Source organism: Callorhinus ursinus, unplaced genomic scaffold (assembly GCF_003265705.2).
Source record: "Callorhinus ursinus isolate GAN/ISIS: 27379988/994484 unplaced genomic scaffold, GSC_fseal_2.0 scaffold7, whole genome shotgun sequence".
In the NCBI taxonomy this organism is placed as follows: Eukaryota; Metazoa; Chordata; class Mammalia; order Carnivora; family Otariidae; genus Callorhinus; species Callorhinus ursinus.
This window is the reverse complement of record NW_027397069.1, coordinates 75,992,409-76,012,431: the sequence shown is the minus strand read 5'-3', so window position 1 is coordinate 76,012,431 and position 20,023 is coordinate 75,992,409. Positions and strand designations below refer to the sequence as shown.

Below are 20,023 nucleotides of genomic sequence, written 5' to 3'. Positions count from 1 at the left end.
TAAAGGATCTATACCTAGGAACTACAGAACAGTCAAGAAAGAAAATGAAGACACAAAAAGATGGAAAAACATTCCATGCTCATGGATCGGAAGAATAAACATTGTTAAAATGTCTATGCTGTCCAGAGCAATCTATACCTTCAACGCTATCCCAATCAAAATTCCAATGACATTTTTCAAAGTGCTGGAACAAACAATCCTAAAGTTTGTATGGAATCAGAAAAGACCTCGAATTGCCAAGGAAATGTTGAAAAAGAAAAACAAAGCTGGGGGCATCACATTGCCCGATTTCAAGCTATATTACAAAGCTGTGATCACCAAGACAGCATGGTACTGACAGAAAAGCAGACATATAGACCACTGGAACAGAATAGAGAGCCCAGATATGGACCCTCAACTCTATGGTCAAATAATCTTTGACAAAGCAGGAAAAAATATGCAATGGAAAAAGGACAGTCTCTTCAGTAAATGGTGCTAAGGAAGGTGGACAGCTATTATTGGATTTCTGTTTGAAAAGTACAGAAGTGGTGATTTCCTGCTTCTAGGGGACCTTTCTTCATTGAGAAATCCATGGCAATATAATTCTTTGTAACAAGAATTTTAGAATTTTATAGAAGGGATTAGGAGGTACAAACTTACCATTATAAAATAAATAAGTCATGGAGATGAAAAGTTGTCAGCATAGGGAATATAGTCAATAATGTTACGATAATGTATGGTGACAAATTTACACTGGTGAGCACTGAGCAATGTATGGAATTATTGAATCAATATGTTGAACACTTGAAACTAGTATAACATTGTATGTTAATTACACTTTAATAAAAATAAAAGAATTATAGAATCTTAGACTTGGAACTCAAAGATTTTAGAAGCATCATGACAGTAATTCTTTGTATACCAGCCCTAATAAATGAACATTCAAGACCTTCTCACTTCAGTGCTGTGAAGCATATTTCTCAAAGGAGGTTGTTTCTTTATCAGGCAGCTTCAGCCACTAGTATTTCCTTACATGGCATTAAGATTGGTCTCCCCATAGGATACTTTGTTCTAGTGACCCCTTTCTATTCTAATTGCTGGTAAACCATTTATTTAATGTCCTTGAAGAGCTTATAATAGTAGTTATCATAATCCACCTGTTTGCACAGAACATTTCTCTAATCTTACAGGTACCTCTCTCACTGTCTGTGATTACTAATAGTGACTGTGGGACCATATCTACAAATTTTTTCTATCAATTGAAAGAATTTAATGCCCCAGAATGGAAATCTCCAGCTGACATACTATAAAAATCTTATCCTAGTTTTCACTTCTCCCTTGCACGGTTCAATCAGAACAATTGAACAGAATTCTATAAGTCCTTTAATTGTATCCAATAATGTAGAGAATGTGTTCCTGTACACACCTTGGATTACAGCTTTTGGACCCTAATGGAATACCATTATTTCAAGAGTCTAATAACCTTAACTACATCTGGACCCTGTATTAATTACCTTATAGGCATTACTTTAATCCTCATAATAAACCTTACAGCTATAGATAAGGTATTATTTATAGATAAGGAAATTGAGTCTTCAAGAGGTCAAGTAATTATCCAGAGTAATGCATCTATTAACTGTTGAGCTAGGATTATAAACAAGGTCTGAATTGAGAATTGGAGCTCTAATTACTGTTTTACCACTCTTCTGAGAACTCTCTTATTTTAGGAAAATTTACATAACATACAATTTGCCATTTTTAGTGTATATTTCAGTGGTATTAAGTACATTCAGAATGTTGTGCAACCTTTACCACTATCTATTTCCATTTTCATCTTTCCCAACTGAAACATACAGTTTTATGAATATAGACTAAAGATTTCTTTAAATGTTGTTAGTACTTTCAGATGTTTAAAAGGGACACCTGGGTGGTTCAGTTGGTTGGGCATCTGCCTTTGGCTCAGGTCATGATCCCAGGGTCCTGGAATCGAGCCCTGCATCGGGCTGCCTGCTCAGCAGGGACCCTGCTTCTCTCTCTACCTGCCGCTCCCCCGATTGTGCTCTCTCTCTCTCTGACAAATAAAATCATCAAAAAAAGATGTTTAAAAGTTAATGTTTACAAAACGTATATTCATAGTAGATCTGGTAAAATCTTAATGTTGACACTAATTTTTATCTGAATACCCTCATAATAAAAAAAAAAATTCTAGGAGTCACTGACAATTTAAGCTTCTTAACTCATAAGAACACTGGGCTTCTTAATAAATAATAAGTGTAGCACATTTACTAAATCCTACTTGGTCAAACTACATGCACAGTTGATTTTGTTAGTTCATTCTAAAACCATTTAACGTGAAAAGATTGGCCAGACTGGTTATTTACTCAGTGGATCAACTGCAGTGAAACTCCAGATCTAGAAACCATGTCTAGAGAACATTCAGAGCCTGCATTATGATACTGGTAATCTCTTTAGTGGTATTAGTTCTTATTCTTTGGAGGTGGATTTGATGGTTAGAAAGTCACTCAGTTTCAATTCTGCAAACTAAAATAGATGATGAAACTGAATATTCGGCTTTTCATTGATCTGTCAATTTTTATTGAGAATTTTTGCCATGAATATTAAAGAGTAAATTTTCTATAAATTAGTGAGGCTACTATTCATGGGTAGCAATTCATATTAGATTTAAATTCCAGAAAAAAACTTCCAAAATTGTTTGGGCAGTGGGATCATCATTGCAAAGGGACTGTTCTTTTTAAATTTCCATTAAATAATTTTGAAGTGCCTCCTGTGTGTCAGGCACTATCCTAGGCATTAGGGATATGATGATGGACATAACACATAATACATTATCTCTGCTCTCTGAGTTTATAGTCTAGTCAGCATGTATGAAACGTACATTCTATATAAAAAAAAATACTTAAAATGTACCTTTTTTAAGGGTTCTCAGTATAGCTGCAGAACAGTTATATAAGTTAGCATATGATATGGTCCATAAGTAGAATAGAGGAAAGAACAAAAGGATATGAAAACACGGAAGAAAATTGTGAAAATAACACAAAGTCATGTTAACAAAAAGTTAAACTGATTTCTCGCTACATATGTAGTTTGTTCATATATATATGAATGTACACATGTAGTGGTTCTTTTATATTCTATATTATGCTGTTTGTTACAAAACAAGTTGTCTTTTGTTGTTGTTATAGACCAACTGGTGGGAGTGACAAGTGGACAGCTACAGCTTGTGACTGTCTTTCATTGTACCTGACTGGAGCTGTAGCAACTATAATCTTACAGGTGTGTAGTGACAGTTACAATAGATATGTAATGAATATTTCATTGATGTTTTCTATAATTTATTTTATGTTGAGAAAACAGCAAACTCTTTGAAGTTTTTTGCAGCCCTTTTTTTGTCTTATTTTGTTATAACACCTGTTTTTGATAATAGATGTCCTATAATGATTGTATGAATTAAAACATTTCTAAAGTAATAATCTTGAGTTGATAATTTGCATGTTAAAAAAACGATGTACGTATGCTAGAGTGCATTGCAGAAGCCTTTTGCTATTCTTTACAAACTGAGAAGTTCGGCTTCTAGTGAAATCATATTGATTGTTATGTCATAAAAAAATGTGTTTGTAGGAGTATGGGTTTGAGAAAAGGATATATTTTTTCAGAACACTTAAAATTATTCTTTCTTTTACTCCAATTTGATACTTTCTTTGCATTAATGATTACAATTTTCTTGGATAAGTAATTTGTCCATATTACTTTTTCTGTGTGTACCTTCTCCATTTTCATAATTCCATTTGAGGCAGAATATAGGTCTTGTAGTTCCTTTCTTTTCACACACACACAAGACACATCTGGGAAAATACATTTCAATTCTGTAATATGCCAAGAGTTTAGGATAATAGAGAAATTTGTAACTGATGTTTCCCCAGCCCATTGTGGGCTGAAAAAAAAAAGTTTTCAGTTGGCCTTCCCCTGCACACATCCACCCTTTTGGTAATTTTCACCTTGACAGAGAAGTCTTCCTGACATATTTCACAAACTAACTGTCCCCCTTGACTCTCTTCCATGTTTTTTCTTTCTGATAAGATGTCAAAATAACTTTACTTGACTGGAAATTTATTTTTCTGGCTTGGATAAATGTGGAGGAAATGCCTGTAAGTATGTTGTTTATAAGAATGTTTCCTTTTAGTGTTTCATATTTACTCTGCTCTTAAATCACTGCAGGAAAACAATACAACATGGCCATTACCTGTGAAAATTTTCTGCAGAGATGAAAAAGGAGAGCGTGTTGATGTTTCTAAATATTTGATTAAAAAGGGTTTGGCTTTGAGAGAAAGGAGGTATAGACTTTTTTTTAACATCAGTTTATAATAAAGGCTTCTTATTTGCCTATGTTCATCTTCATATCTGCTTTCAAACCTGAATTTAATCTTGTTTGCTCTTAATGATTTATAAACTAACCTTGAGGAGACAGTTGAGAAATTCATTCAGGATTACTAATTTCTTTATTCAAGCACATTAGCTCTTGTATATTTAAATCCCTACTGACATTTTTGCCTTTGTATTTTCCCTTTTGCTTTGGCATTTACACTCTAAACCAAAGGAAAAGATAATTGCGTAGTGGTTACCAGATCTGAGCCCTCTGACACCATTTGCTTAGACGTAAATCTTTAAGCTTTATGTTGGGAACTGTGGTAGGTATTGCTAAAATGTGTTTATGTGAAACAGAAATGGATAGCAGAAAAATAATGAATAATATTTACATTTAAAGACCTTTCAGGTACTAAGTTTGTGGTTTAAGGTACCATTTGTCCAGGGGGCAAAGGATTAGGATATTGCTATAGCCCTAGCTTCCTCTTCTTATTTCTTTCCTTCTGGATGTAAGGTATATTGCAATTGCAAACACATGTTCCAAGTAGCCACTTTGTACCATACATGGCCAGATTTCTTTTTTATTTTGCATTATTATATATTACCTTGTATGGACTAGGACCGCAATCCTGATGGAATGGAAGGAGAATGAGAAATCAGAAGTAAAGTGGGACATGAAGTAGTTGGCTAAGCATGGTAGATGCTGGCTTAACTGCCTAGGTATTGGCATACAGCTATGCTCTGTGTATAGATGTCCTGCATGTGTCTCTTTTCAGGTTCACTGGCTTTAGGCTAAAGCAATTCCTTGATAAATGTTAAAATAAAAAATGCTAGGCAAGTTAATACTGCTAACATTCTGCCACTGTGATGTTCTTTACTGCTTTTACAGCATTAAAACTACTAGCATTAAAACTACTGGGCACCAAGTGGGAGCGATCTTAGTTGAAGAATTATGTAGCTATTTCATAAATGCTTATCTCCTTTTGAAAGAAAATACAAGAAAGTAGAAGAAACAAAAGTCTGCTATAATTCTACTAAAATAAACAATATTAATATCTCCTAGGATTTTTTTTATAGTAGGCATACCTTTTTTTTTAAACTGGAAGGGAATAACAGGAAGTTAAAAAAAATGAATATAACATATTACCACTTTCTCAATAGTACTGTATTTTTTAAGGGACTTGTATTAATTTGCTAGAACATGTGCATGTTCTATCTGTGGACTACATTAAAATCAACCTGAAGATGCTGTATTTCCCTTTAACATCTAGTTAATTATACAGTACTGGTGATATACTTATTATGAGATTTTAAGACAGAGTAACATGTAAGTATGAGATAGTAATTTAAAACATTTAAGTGAAATTTATTACTCTTTTTCTCATCAAGCTCACTTACAGTTTAAAATAATTTTTATTATAACCTAAATTATGGTCATTTTTATGTAACAAATTAAACTAATATATCCTAAACTAGAGCAAATATATTCCTTAAATTTCCAGTATATTTAAAGGGCTCTTTTTATATTTTCTACAGAATGTTTTTATTTGCTCGTATTTAGATATAATATTTTTTGGATGTTACAGAATTAAAAAATTAAATAACAGTCATTCATCATCTGAGAAGTCTCTGGAAATCCCCTTGGAACCAGAAGATTCAATGGTTACTAAGTGTATTAAGATTAACTTTGATTCTGACAAAAAAGCTGCTGATGTTATGAGTGAATACAGGATGTCTGAACTTCAGCAGAAAATTGCAGAACCAAGAACCACTGGATGCTATAAACCACCAGCTATTCCTAACATGAAAGTATTTGAGGCAATTGTCAGCTGCATTGGCGATGATGGAACTATATTTGTAGTACCTAAATTGTCAGGTAATATGTTTTATGTTATGTAGAATTAATCAGTAAAAGGAGTAGCTAGCAGCTCCAGTGCTCTAGTAAGGTATAGGTTGAAATACCTTGGGCAAGATTTAACCTCATTTTCACAGGTTTGTTGTAAGGTTAAATGAAATAACTCAAGCAAAGTGCTTTCACACAAAAATCATTTATTGAAATGAAAATGAAATGAAAAATCATTTATGGGAATAGACACTGGGCCTAAGGTAAGGATGGGGGTGGTTCCAGGTTTGTAAGCCCAGGTACTTAGTACAAATTTGGAGCCTCTCTAAGAAAAAAGGTACAAAAGTTTATATTCCTTTAGAATGAGGAAAGAAATCACAGTGACTGACTGGAGTTTGGGGCCCTTTGAGAATATTCAAGTCCTTCCTGGGATTTATGTACAAGTATTTCCTTACTGCAACCTGGGTGTGTCCAGAATACTTTATAACTGACAGTAACTCTAGCACTCATGGGTCTTAAAGCTCCATTAACTCCATAGTAAGTAAGTAAGCTGTGAATTTGTTGAAATTTTTGTCTCATTTGTTGACCTCCTAAATACTGTTTCTTAATTCAAAAATAAATCTGTGCAATTGGCTATTCCAGAAGTGAACAGTGGTTGAGACCTCTAGGAGTAGTACTTAATCCCGAAATTTTCTTGACCTTTATATAGTCATAGCTAAAACTGGTTGACTCTTATGTTGTCAGACGGTGTTCTGGGTGTTTTACATTTAATCCCCTGCAATATTGATAATGGAGATAAGTTCTGTTATACCAGGTTTATAGAATAAACTGAAGCTTATGGAGGTAAAGGAACAACACAAAATCACACAACTAAAGTGGTAGAACTGTTATGGGAATTGACCCCACACCTTGTCTTCAGTGGTATCTATTATGGGGTTATGTATTTACTATGGAAATGATGACCCAATTAGCAGTAAATAGCAACATTAGAATTTTAATTTTATATCCCAGCATTATGCTGTATCTATCTAAGCATCAAGTAACACCTGACTTGTGTTCTGTTTTACTTAGGTATGCTGGCAAAATGGCATAATCTTAAAGTGGTAGTTCTTTAATATTAGGCTATCTGGTATGTGTTTAGAGCTTTTAATGATGCTTTACTCCCAAAATAATGTTTGCATTTATAATCAGAGATCAGAATAGTTATTTACATGTTAGTAGTAGTATGTTTTGAAACTTATAGAAGCTACTGACTGAATTAGATTTTTTTTTTAAGATTTTATGTATTTATTTGACAGAGAGAAATACAGAGAGAAAAGGAACAAAAGCAGGGGGAGTGGGAGAGGGAGAAGCAGGCTTCCCGCCAAGCAGGGAGCCTGATGTGGGGCTCGATCCCAGGACCCTGGGACCATGACCTGAGCCAAAGGCAGACACTTAATGACTGAGCCACCCAGGCGCCCCTGAATTAGATTTTTTTTAAAAGGATTTATTTATTTTAGAGAGGGAGAGAGAAAGTGCATGTGCGCACATGGGAGGAGGCGCAGAGGGAGAGAGAATCTTAGGGAGACTGTGTACTGATCGTGAAACCCGAGGCAGGGCTCAGTCTCACGACCCATGAGATCATGACCTGAGCCTACACCAAGAGTCAGATGCTTAACTGACCGAACCACCCAGGCGCCCTGACTGAATTAGATCTTTATTAAAGCTCTGTTAATTCCTTATGGTATTGTTTAGGTGGTGAAATTATTTAAAGGTTATTGATGATTTCATATTGAAAATGGTAGTAAATTCTTCCTAAATTCTCTCTTTTTAAAATAATTTCTTCAGAATTCAAGCTAATAAAAATGATGAATGAAATTCAAAGTAATTTAAAATGCCTTGGTCTTTTGGAACCTTATTTCTGGAAAAAGGGAGAAGCCTGTGCAGTAAGAGGATCAGATACTATGTGGTATCGAGGCAAGGTAATGGAAGTTGTTGGCGGCACTATCAAGGTGAGTCTCATACTCTTTTATGACTAATTTAAGGCCAAATGCTATAATGTTAAGTGATCTTGAGAGTATAAATACATGAAAGTTTGATTGAAATATGTATTAATGAGATCAGTCTTGTAGGAAGACCAGTCAGATACATTACACATTTATTTGTAACAAGAATTCTTATTTTGGGGTCATCTGGCTGTCTCAGTTAGTAGAGTGTGCAACTCTTAATCTCATGGTCATAGATTTGAGCCCCACATTGGGTATAGAGATTACTTAAAAATAAATAAATGAATAAATAAATAAGAATTTTGGGGACTCCTGGGTGGCTCAGTCTGTTAAACTTCTGCCTTCGGCTCAGGTCATGATCCCAGGGTCCTGCATTGGGCTCCCAGTTCAGGGAGTCTGCTTCTCTTTCTCCCTCTGTCCTTGCCCCCTTTCATGCTCGCTCGCTCGCTCTCAAATAAATAAAATCTTTTAAAAAATGCAATGTTTGAAAAAATAAGAATTTTTACCTTCAAGTATATTTATTAACTTGAATAACCAAAAACCATTTCCAGGTAGGGATCTGGCCTCTGGTACTTTAATGGTACCACTTATTTGTAATTGGCAGCCCTATTTGTACATATAGTATTAAGTAAAACAACTTGTTTTTCAATATGTTATATATTTCCATAGGAAATTTGTTTACAGCCCAGCTAGTTTAACATTTAACAATAACAGTTAATTTACCTTTCCAGAATACTGAGATAGTACTTCCTTGAGTTTCCGCAAAATCTTCAGAAAGAATTGTATATTTTGAAAAACTCTGTATATAAAAATATAGATGAAAATATCTCCATTTACAGTGAATTAAGTAAAGCAGTGAAATTGATAAAGTACTTCATAAGACATTTAGCGCTCAAGACTTTCAGTTTTAGGAGGGGAGGAATAATTAAGAAGTCTTTTGTTTCTACTTGAACAAGAATTTTATTACCTACTTGATGATGATACCTAACAATTACATAGCACTAGGTTTTTAAGCTTCTTTTACATGTGTGCATTCATATTTTTATAATTTATTTCCAACTATCATAGAAGTAGATTATTCCCATTTTACTAATAAGAAAATTAACATTTAGATCCAGTGACATGCCCAAGGTCACCGTATCAATGGGTAGTGATGCTGGAATTCATATCCATTCATCAGATTCCTAAATTTCCAATCTAAGTCATGTGCTTCTCTGGCTGGATTGGCTTTAACTGATTTTAATAGAAGTAAAATGGTTTCAGATTTTCAGCACATGCATAATAATGTGCTCAAAATCACTAATCATGAGGGAAATGCAAACCAAAACCACAATATCACCTCACACCCATTAGAATGACTTATCAAAAAGATAAGAAATAAGTGTTGGTGAGGATGTGGAGAAAAGGGACCACTTGTGCACTGTTCTTGGGAATGTAAATTGGTACAGCCACTATGGAAAACACTATGGAGGTTCCTCGAAAAATTAAAATAGAACTATCCAAAAATTCCACTTCTGGGTATTTATCTGAAGGAAATGGAAACACTAACTGAAAAAGATAATATGCACCCCCATGTTCATTGCAGCGTTATTTACAATAGCCAAGATATTGAAAGAACCTAAGTGTCTATTGATGACTGAATAGATAAGGAAAATGGGGTATATATACATATACATATATATCTGTACATACAGTGAGAGATTATTCAGTCATAAAAGAATCTCGCCATTTGCTACAACATGAATGGACCTTGAGGTCATTATGCTAAGTGAAATAAGTCAGGGAAAGACAAATACCATATGATCTCACTTATTTGTGGAATATAAAAAACAAAATACCATCAATATAAAAAATACTAAGCTCATGGATACAGAGAACAGATTGGTGGTTGCCAGAGGTGGAGGGTTGTGGGCATGCAAAATGGGTGAAGGAATCAACAAGTACAAACTTCCAGCTATAAAATAAATCATGGAGCTGTAATGTACATCATGGTGCCTATAGTTAATGATATATTGTATATTTGAAAGTTGCTAAGAGTAAATCTTAAAGTTTTCCTCACACACAAAAATATTTATGTAAGGCAATGGATAGTAACTAGATTTATTGTGGTGGTCATTTTACACTGTATATAAATATCAAGTCATTATGTTGTATACTAATATAATGTTATATGTCAATTAAACCCAAATAAATTTTAATTTTTAAAAAAGGAAAAAATCACAAGATGAAAAACACAACTGGAAGAGACAGAGACACATCAGAACAAGACCTGACAGGGATGATGGAATTATCAGAATGAGAATTTAAGACAACTATTATTAATATGCTAAGGCCTCTCATGGATATAGTAGACCATGTGCAAGAACAATGGATAGTGTAAGCAGAGAGATAAAAATAGTAAGAAAAGACAGAAAAGTAGAGATCAAAAATAGGTAAACAAAAATGAAGAATGCATTTGATGGGCTTATTAATAGACTGGACACAGATGATATATATATCAATAGAGGCCTCTAAAATTGAAAAGGAGAACAAAAACTGAAGAAACAGAACCAAATACCCAAGGACTGTGGGACAACTAGAAAAGGATATGGGCTATGTATAATGGGAATACCAGTAGGACAATAAAGAAGTATTTGAAACAATTATGACTGAGAATTTCCCCCAAATTAATGTCACTCAACCACAGATCCAGGAGCTAAGAGAATACCAACTAGGACAAATGCAAAAACAAAAACAAATTTAAAAACCTACACCTGGGCATATCATTTCAAACTGCAGAAAATCAAAGTTAAAGGAAAAAAGTCCTGAAATAAGCCAAAGGGAAAAAAGCACCTCACCTATAGAGGAACAAAGATAAGAATTACATCCAACTTCTCAGAAACCATACAAAGAAGAAAGTGGATTGAAATATTTAAAAACTTGAGAAAAACACCCCACCAACCTAGAATTCTATACCCTGTGAAATTATCCTTCAAACTGAATGAGAAACAAAATTGAACTTGTTGCTAGTAGACCTGCTTTGCAAGAAATATTAAAAGAAATTCTTTAAAGAGAAGGAAAATAATAAATGTCAGAACCTCAGATTTATGTAAAGAGAAAGAAATAGTGAAGATGGAATAAAACTTGTAGTGGGGCTCCTGGGTGGCTCAGTCAGTTAAGTGTCTGATTCTTGATTTTGGCTTAGGTCATAATCTCAGAGTCATGATATTGAGCCCTACATCAGGCTCCACGCTAAGTGTGCGGCGTGCTTTCTTTCTTTCCTTCTCCCTCTGCCTCTCCATGCTTGTGTGCTCTCTCTAAAAAATAAATAAATAAATAATAAAACTTGCAGTTTTCTTGTTCTTAGTTGATGTAGCATGATAGTTCAAAGTAATAGCAACAATGTATTCAACTGCATATGTATATACCATATATATATATGTGTATATATATGCATGCTTAAATATAAGTGAAATCAATGACTGGTACAATGAATGGAAGAGAGTAATTAGGATTGTTTTCTTATATGGTACTCATAATACCTGTAAAGTGGTATAATGTTATTTGAAAGTAGACTTGGATTCAGTATAAATGTTTAATAATAATTCAGTATTATAGCATGCTGAATGGAAACCACTAATAAATGCTTTTTATTTTTTTTCCTGTGGAGAATGCAACTTTTTTTTAAATGTAAATTCAATTAGCAAACATATTAGTTTTTGATGTAATGCTTTTTAAAAAGTATAATATACTTTTTAAAGAAACAGAAAATGCTCAGTTTAAACCACAAGAGACAGAAAGAGTGGAGAACAAAACTAAGAACAAAAGCAACAAATAGGAAATAGTAACAAGTATGTTGGATATGAATCCAGCCATATCAATAATTGCTTTGAAGATCAGTGGTTTAAATGCACCAGTTTACTATATGTTGTCCCCAAGAAACTCACTTTAAGTATGAGACACATATAGATTAAAAATAAGTGGATAGAGAAAAATAATCTATGCCAACACCCATTCATGCTAAAAAACTGTAATAGGAATAGAGGGGAACTTCCTCCTTGATAAAGACTAACTACAAAAAACCTACAGCCAACATCATACTTAATGGTGAGAACCTCAAGACTTTCCCACTAAGATCAGGAACAAGACAAGGATGTTCCCTCTTACAACTCCTTTTCAACATCATACTAGAAGTACTAGCTAATGCAATAAGATAAAAGAAAATAAAAGATTAACAGATCCTTCCCAAACAGATTGGGAAGGAAGATATAAAACTTTGTTCACAGATGACATGTTTATATAAAAAATGCAAAAGAAACAACAAAATTCCTGGAACTATAATTCCAGGAACTATAATTCTTGCAATTATAGCAAAGTTGCAGGATACAAGGTTAACATACAAAAGCCTATTACTTTCCTGTAGATCAGCAATGAACAAGTACAATTTGAAATTAAGAATACAATACCATTTACATTAGCAACCCAAAAAACAAAATACTTAAGTATAACTGTAACAATATGTAGAAGATCTCTATGAGGAAAACTACAAAACTCTGAGGAACAAAATCAAAATGAACAGAGCGATATTCCGCGTTCATGAATAAGAAGACTCAATATTGTCAAAATGTCAGTTCTTCCCAACTTGATCGATAGATTCAATGCAATCCCAATCAAAATCCCAGCAGGTTATTTCGTAGATATCAGCAAATTGATTTTAAAGTTTATATGGAGAGGCAAAAGACCCAGAGGAGCCAACAAAATATTAAAGGAAAAGAACAAAGTCAGAGGACTGATGCTACGTGGCTTCAAGACTTAACTATAAAGTTACAGTAATTGAGACATTGTGGTATTAGCAAAACAATGAACAAATGGTTCAATGGAATAGAATAGAGAGCCTAGAAATAGACCCATGTAGATGAAGTCAACTGATGTTTGACAAAGGAGCAAAGGCAATACAACTAAGCAAAGATGGTCTTTTCAACAAATGCTGCTGGAACAAGTGGACATCCACATGCAAAAAAATGGATCTAGGGGTGCCTGGGTGGCTCAATCATTAAGCGTCTGCCTTTGGCTCGGGTCACAATCCTGGGGTCCTGGAATCAAGCCCTGCATCGGGCTCCCTGCTTAGCAGAAAGCCCGCTTTTCCCTTTCCCACTCCCCCTCCTTATGTTCCCTCTCTCCTGTCTCTCTCTCCATTACATAAATAAATAAAATCTTAAAAAAAAATGGATCTAGACTTTGACACCCTTCACAAAAATTAACTCAAAATGGATCACAGACCTAAACGTAAAACACAAAACTATAAAACTCCTAGAAGATAGCAGAGAAAACCTCAGTGACCTTGAGTATGGTAATTTTTCAGATAATAGCACCAAAGACATGACCCATGAAAGAAATGAAGCTGGACTTCATTTAAATTAAAAACTTTCCCTCTGTGAAAGCCAGTGTCAAAAGAATGAGAAGACAAGCCACACACTGGGAGAAAATATTTGCAAAAGATACATCTGGTAAAGGACTGTTATCCAAAATGTACAAAAAACTCTTAAAATTCAACAAGAAAACCAATATATTCCTTTATTCAATGTAAATCAGTGCTTCTAAAATACTTAGAAAAACAAAACAAACTGTCTTCAAAAAGAAATTTTTAAGGAATTTACAAATCTAATAAGACTGTTTAAAAAAGCTTTGGTTTATGCATAAAGAAATTTTTTTTTTTAAGATTTTGTTTGAGAGAGAGAGAATGAGAGAGAGCACATGAGAGGGGTTAGGGTCAGAGGGAGGAGCAGACTCCTTGCCGAGCAGGGAGCCCGATGCGGAACTCGATCCAGGGACTCCAGGATCATGACCTGAGCCGAAGGCAGTCGCTTAACCAACTGAGCCACCCAGGCGCCCCATAAAGAAACTTTTGACAATGAAATTTAATACACTATGGGATGAGGGAATTCTGTGTTTCTTTTTTCTGGAGATTTTTCAAATCCAGATTTAGATATTTTTCTAGGATGTCTGTTTCTTTTAAATACCAAAGAGTACCTTCTGGCCCCTACTTTTTAATAGTAAATTTAAATTATAAATTTTATTTGTCCTATTGCAGGTACAATATTTAGATCGTGGATTCACCGAGAAGATTCCACAGTGTCATCTTTACCCTATTTTACTATATCCTGATACGCCCCAGTTTTGTATTCCATGTCAGCTCTATAATACCAAACCTGTGAGTAAATTGTAATTTGTGGGATGATTAATTTTAAATATTGTCTTTTTTATTAACAATTTTCTAGAAATTAGAATATAAGATGATATCCCTTTCAGTTGCAGCAAAAATAATAAAATACTTAGAAATAAGTTTAATAAGACAGCTAAAGGCCTTTATGACAAACACTACAAAATCATACTGAAGGATATAAAAAGTCATCTGAATAAGTGAGGAGACCTAATATCTTCATAGATGGGAAAGTGTAAGATTATTAAAATTTAGTGATTTCTTCATCAAATAAAATCATAACAGATTCAAAGCTGGAAATCAGATAAAGGAATGTGGCATATTAATTATCTCTTGCTGCATAACAAATTAAGCTAAAACTTAGTGGTCTAATTTAACAATAAACTTACTTTCCCTCATACAATTTCTGTGGCTCAGGATCCCTAGTGATGCTGCAAAGAGGTTCACCTAAGGGTTCACTGGGATAGAGGATCCACCTCCAAATAGCTCTCACATGGAGTTGGCAGCTTGAGGCTCCTCAGTGGCTTTTGGCAGGAGGTCCCAATTTTGCCATGTAAACCTCTTAACATAAAAACACAACAATCACTGCTCCTTAGTAAATACATATGGGCATTAGACAAGCACCAATTGGCATATTGGTGTTTAAAAAAAAAAAGTTTTGTGATGCTTTGTTTTTAAGGTAGGTTTATATTTTTAAAGCATAAAATGTTTCAAGAGAAAACTATAGGGGAAGCTCAGGCAAATTACTTCTTCAGATCATTTTTATCATATATCCATGATATTCTCTTAAAACTGCTTGTATATGTTCTACTCTTATCTACTGTTAACCTGTTTATGGCTCCTTTTGTATTTCTCATCTGCCTACTGCTCTGTCATATTTTTTGAAAATATGAAAGAATCTGAGTTTATTAATCCCAAATAGGTTGGTAATGTCTGGCAACCAGATGCAATAGAACTCCTTCAGGAACTGCTTTCAAAGAGAGAGGTGGAAATTCACATTAAGGTAATGTATATTTAAAGCATATATTGTTGATTTAAATTATTTGCTATAAAATATCATAGGTAACATAATCTGAGGGATATTTTTATGACAAGCCATGTTCCTGTGTGACTATAACTTATTCATTAACATGGAAAAGTTACCATTTTGGTTTCTAGGCTTGTTTTAAATGAACCTAATTTGAACAAGTTCCTAAGAACTTTCCTAAGTACTAAAGTCAGTAATCTGAAAGATTCTTTATCAGCAACAGGGAGCAGCATCAAAGAACTGGAGTTGTTTATAAACACATGTAAGAGTTTTCAGGATGTTACTATGTATGTAGCACTGTGCTAGGTGCAGCTAATCTCTGTCCTCAAAGAACTTATCTAGTTAGTGAAACAACCAGATACAGGACATAAACCTAAAAATTCCACACTACCAAGTAACATGCCAAGAACCAAGTGGTAAAAAGAGTTAAGTGTAATAGGAATTTAGTGATGGTAAGTGAGGTAGCCCTTAAAGAAAAGATGGAAAAGTTCTCCTGACCGGGGAAATGGAATGCACAAGTAAGCATAGAGAGACAGAACTGGGCATGGCACATTTAGGAAATAGTATAACTGTTTGGCTAGAATAATAGAGGTTTTATGAGGAAAAGTAGTGGTGAATAGGATTTAAGAGAGGTAAAAGTCAATCAGTGGCTGGCGCCTGGGTGGCTCAGTTGGTTAAGCGACTGCCTTCGGCGCAGGTCATGATCCTGGAGTCCCGGGATCGAGTCCCGCATCGGGCTCCCTGCTCGGCAGGGAATCTGCTTCTCCCTCTGACCCAACCCCCTCTCATGTTCTCTCTCTCTCTCTCATTCTCTCAAATAAGTAAATAAAATAAAATAAAATTTAAAAAAGTCAATCAGTGGCACCCCATTGGAGGTTTCTGAGCAGTGAGGTAATAAGATTAATCTACAGCTATGTTTGAGGATTCCAGTAGAAAGGTACAAAAACTGTAAGGAAACTGTTTCTGTATGAAAGGTGTAATTAGAGGATGATAAAGACTTAACAAGAGCCATAGACCCGCTTACATAAAACAGTAGAGAAGCTTTATTGTTGCTGATGTTAGCACCAAGAGCTCCTCTCTGGTTACTCATAGCCTCTATGGAAGGTCATGGCAGTGAGGTAGAGATTGAAATTTTTTAGTTTATCAAGGTCACTTTCTTTGCTGCTTAGCTTAACAGAGGAGAGCAATTCATAGTATACCCAAGGCTGCTTAAATTGTCAGAAACCATGAATGTGCACGTCCTTCAGCCCTCACTGCCATACCAGACCTTACCCAGACTTGCTCCTGTGTTTTTATATACTACTAAGAAATACTGAGTACCTCTTATGAGCTGAGCTCTGTTCTTAGCCTCGGAAGTACAACAATGAACTGCAGAGCCAAATTTCTGCCTTCCTGGAGCTTCCATTTTAGTGGTGGGAAACAAAATAAAAACCATAAAATATAAGATATATATATTAGATCGTGGTAAGTGCTAGGAAGAAAATAAAGAAGGAAAGGCTGATGGGGAGGTTGGGACAGGGGAGAAGGTAACATTTTAAACACAGTGGTTAGGGAAGACCTCACTGTAAAAAATGAGATAGGAGTAAAGACTTTAAAATGGCGAGAGGACAAGCCATGCAGCTCTCCGGAGAACAGTGCAGAGAGCTCCAAGGCAGGAGCGTGTCTGGAGTGTTCAAGGACTGGCAGAGAAGCCACTGGGGCTGGAGCAGGAGCAAGACAGAGAAGAGTTGGAGATGGGGGGAGATTTGTGAGTTTCAGCTCTCAAACTGACACAGGCAGCCACTTGAGGACTTGAGCAAAGGAGTGACATGACCTACCCTTTACATTCAAGTATTTCCATTCTGCTACACTGAGAAGAGCTGGAGAGTAGGAAAGATAGGGAACAGGGAGATCTGCTGGAAGGCGATTATGGTAACTCAGTAGAGACAGTAGGCCTAAGGTGGTACCAAGTGTAAACGATGAGAAATGACCAGCTTATCAGCTATGTACATGTTTGGTACCTAATAACTTAAGTGAACTTAAGAGTTTTAAAGCTATTATAACTCCTTCTAAACAGTCATGAATTTCTTCTGATTCCTGCCATTTCTGGATTTTTAACAAGACTTCATTTCTTTACCTCTGGACATACCTTTTCTTTCTCCTTCTACTTAGTACAAATTATTAGTATCCTCTAAAGATGTAATTTTTTAGTAAATAACTAGAAAACTCTCTACCTTATGGACATGTAAGTATATTTTACAGAAACCATGATAGTAGAATTACTGTTAAAATACCAGGAAGAAAATTTTATGAAATGAGCCACTGGCCAAACTGGTAATACTGTGGTCATCAGAAATCTAATTTCATATTTGCCTACTCAAGAATTTTAATCTTCAGACTTTATTTTTATAGTAATAATTTTGTTTATTGAACTTAAATAGGAATTACCTGAAAACCCATGGGAGAAATTATCTATTCATCTCTATTTTGATGGAATGTCACTTTCTTATTTTATGGCATACCATAAATATTGTACTTTTGAGCATTCTGAAGAGATATTGAAAGAAGTAAGTGAGCTATTTTTCTATAAAAATCTAAACTATAGAAAAACAAATTCTGGATAAAATGTCATATTTTGCCTTACACTTCCAAGTCTTCAGTACAGTTCTTTGTGTCTGATATATTAAGAGAGTATAGAGGATTGTAAATTATTTAGTGAGAAAGTGATACACTAGATCATGCTTTATAAATGTCCTAAAAAAGGCTTAAATTGCACTACGATTCAGTTAATGTTTCTGTATCTTTAAACTAAGCTTTATTGATATATAACTTACGTGCTATAAAATTTACCTTTTTAAAGTGTACAATACAGTGGTTTTTAGTATATTCAGAGTTGTTCAATCATGACAGCTATTTAATTCCACAGTATTTGCTATCCAGTGTTGTTTGGATATAGAAATGTATATTCTAAAATGCTAGTAGAATTCACTGCCAGAAAAGGATTCTCTCAGCAGATAAAAATTTGTATTCCTTTTATTTGACATTATAACATTTCCTCTATTTTGCCCTCATACAGGAAACTCCAAGCTGGATTTTAAGCTTAGCTTCAATAAATAGCACTTTCCAGTTTCCCAGTGCTTCTGTTTTTTAATATTTTAAAAAACATAATTAGCCTGTTATAGATATGTTTTCACATTGCAAGATTTCATAAATACTTAATGGAAATAGGGAACTCATCATAAATAATAACAAACATTTTATATAGCAAGATATATTTATTTCTAGACTTACAGTTCACTTGTTAGATTTTTAAATATTCCTTTTCATAACAGTACACAGCCAAACATTGAATGTTCCATTCAATATAGAAAACTACTTAATTCTCTCACATAGAAACTGTGATATTACTTTGTACATGTAATCCTCACTGCCAGTTTTTTCTTATGAGCAGAAGGGTGGGTGTGATGTGTGTGTGGGTGTGCATGTGTGTATGTACCCGTGTATTTGTATAAAAGGTATACCATCTGTTAAACTGGTTTTATAAAGATTACTAAGTCCCTCCCTTCCAGGTGTACTCTTTAGTGTGAACATTTAAAAAAAATATGTAAGAACTCCTACTGTCTCATAATAAACTGCAGTTGGTCCTTGAATAACACAGGTTTGCTTGGGTCCACTTACATGTGGATTCTTTACAGGGCTGTAAATTTATTTTCTCCTCCTTATGGTTTTCTTAATAACATTTTATTTTCTCTAGCTTACTTTATTGTAAGAATACAATATATAATACACATAACTTACAAAATATGTGTTAATCAACTGTTTTTGTTATTGGTAAGCCTTCCAGTCAACAGTAGGCTATTAGTAATTAAGTTTTTAGGAAGTCAGAAGTTATATGTGGCTTTTCATCCCTAACTCTCATGCTCTTCAAGGGTTAACTGTAATTACTATTGACGTGTGTTTAACATAATTTTGAAGATTCTTATTACTGCACTATTAAGATCACTCAGAACATTAGATTTTCCCATAGTTAACACAAAATAACTAAATGAATGCCAACAAGGACATGCACCTAGTTTTTGTGGGGATGAAATATGAAAGTGCCTTAAAAATATTATATAGTTGAAGATGGTTTATTAACAATACTATATTATTTCAGAAACTAACAGATTACAATAAAAAGTATGAGGATGAAAGATGGGAAATAAGATTTGAGGTAAGTTTCAATCCAAATATTTTGGAAACTTTGGACATTTCATCAGTACAAAGATCTAATATAAGATCAGGAAGTAAGCATTTTCTTTTATAATGGCTTTATTGAGATATAATTTATGTACTGTAAAATTTACCTTTTTAAAGTGTACAATACAGTGGTTTTTAGTATATTCAGAGTTGTGCAATCATCACAGCTATTTAATTCCACATTTCATCATCCCAAAAAGAAGCCCCATACCAACAGGAGTCACTTCCCATTTTTCCCTTTCCCAGTGTCCTGGAGACCACCAATGTTCTGTCTCTCTTGATTTGCCGATTTTAGACATCTTATATAAAGAGAATCATACAATACATAGCCCTTTGTAACTGACTTCTTTCACTGGAATAACATTTTCAAGTTTCATTCATGTTGTGTA

General features: G+C 34.3%; 1 protein-coding gene across 6 annotated transcripts in view; it reads left to right on the top strand.

The window, feature by feature from the left end:
- The window catches only part of RNF17 (ring finger protein 17), a 140,709-nt gene that overhangs the window by 92,825 nt on the left and 27,861 nt on the right, over positions 1-20,023 (top strand). For all 6 annotated transcript variants that reach the window (XM_073894821.1, XM_025875238.2, XM_073894818.1 and 3 more), the window contains 8 exons: positions 3,183-3,273; positions 4,216-4,331; positions 5,949-6,238; positions 8,033-8,196; positions 14,261-14,380; positions 15,312-15,392; positions 17,837-17,962; positions 19,552-19,608. In XM_073894821.1, coding sequence (XP_073750922.1) covers positions 3,183-3,273; positions 4,216-4,331; positions 5,949-6,238; positions 8,033-8,196; positions 14,261-14,380; positions 15,312-15,392; positions 17,837-17,962; positions 19,552-19,608 — 1,045 coding nt within the window. The remainder of the gene's footprint in view (positions 1-3,182; positions 3,274-4,215; positions 4,332-5,948; positions 6,239-8,032; positions 8,197-14,260; positions 14,381-15,311; positions 15,393-17,836; positions 17,963-19,551; positions 19,609-20,023) is intronic.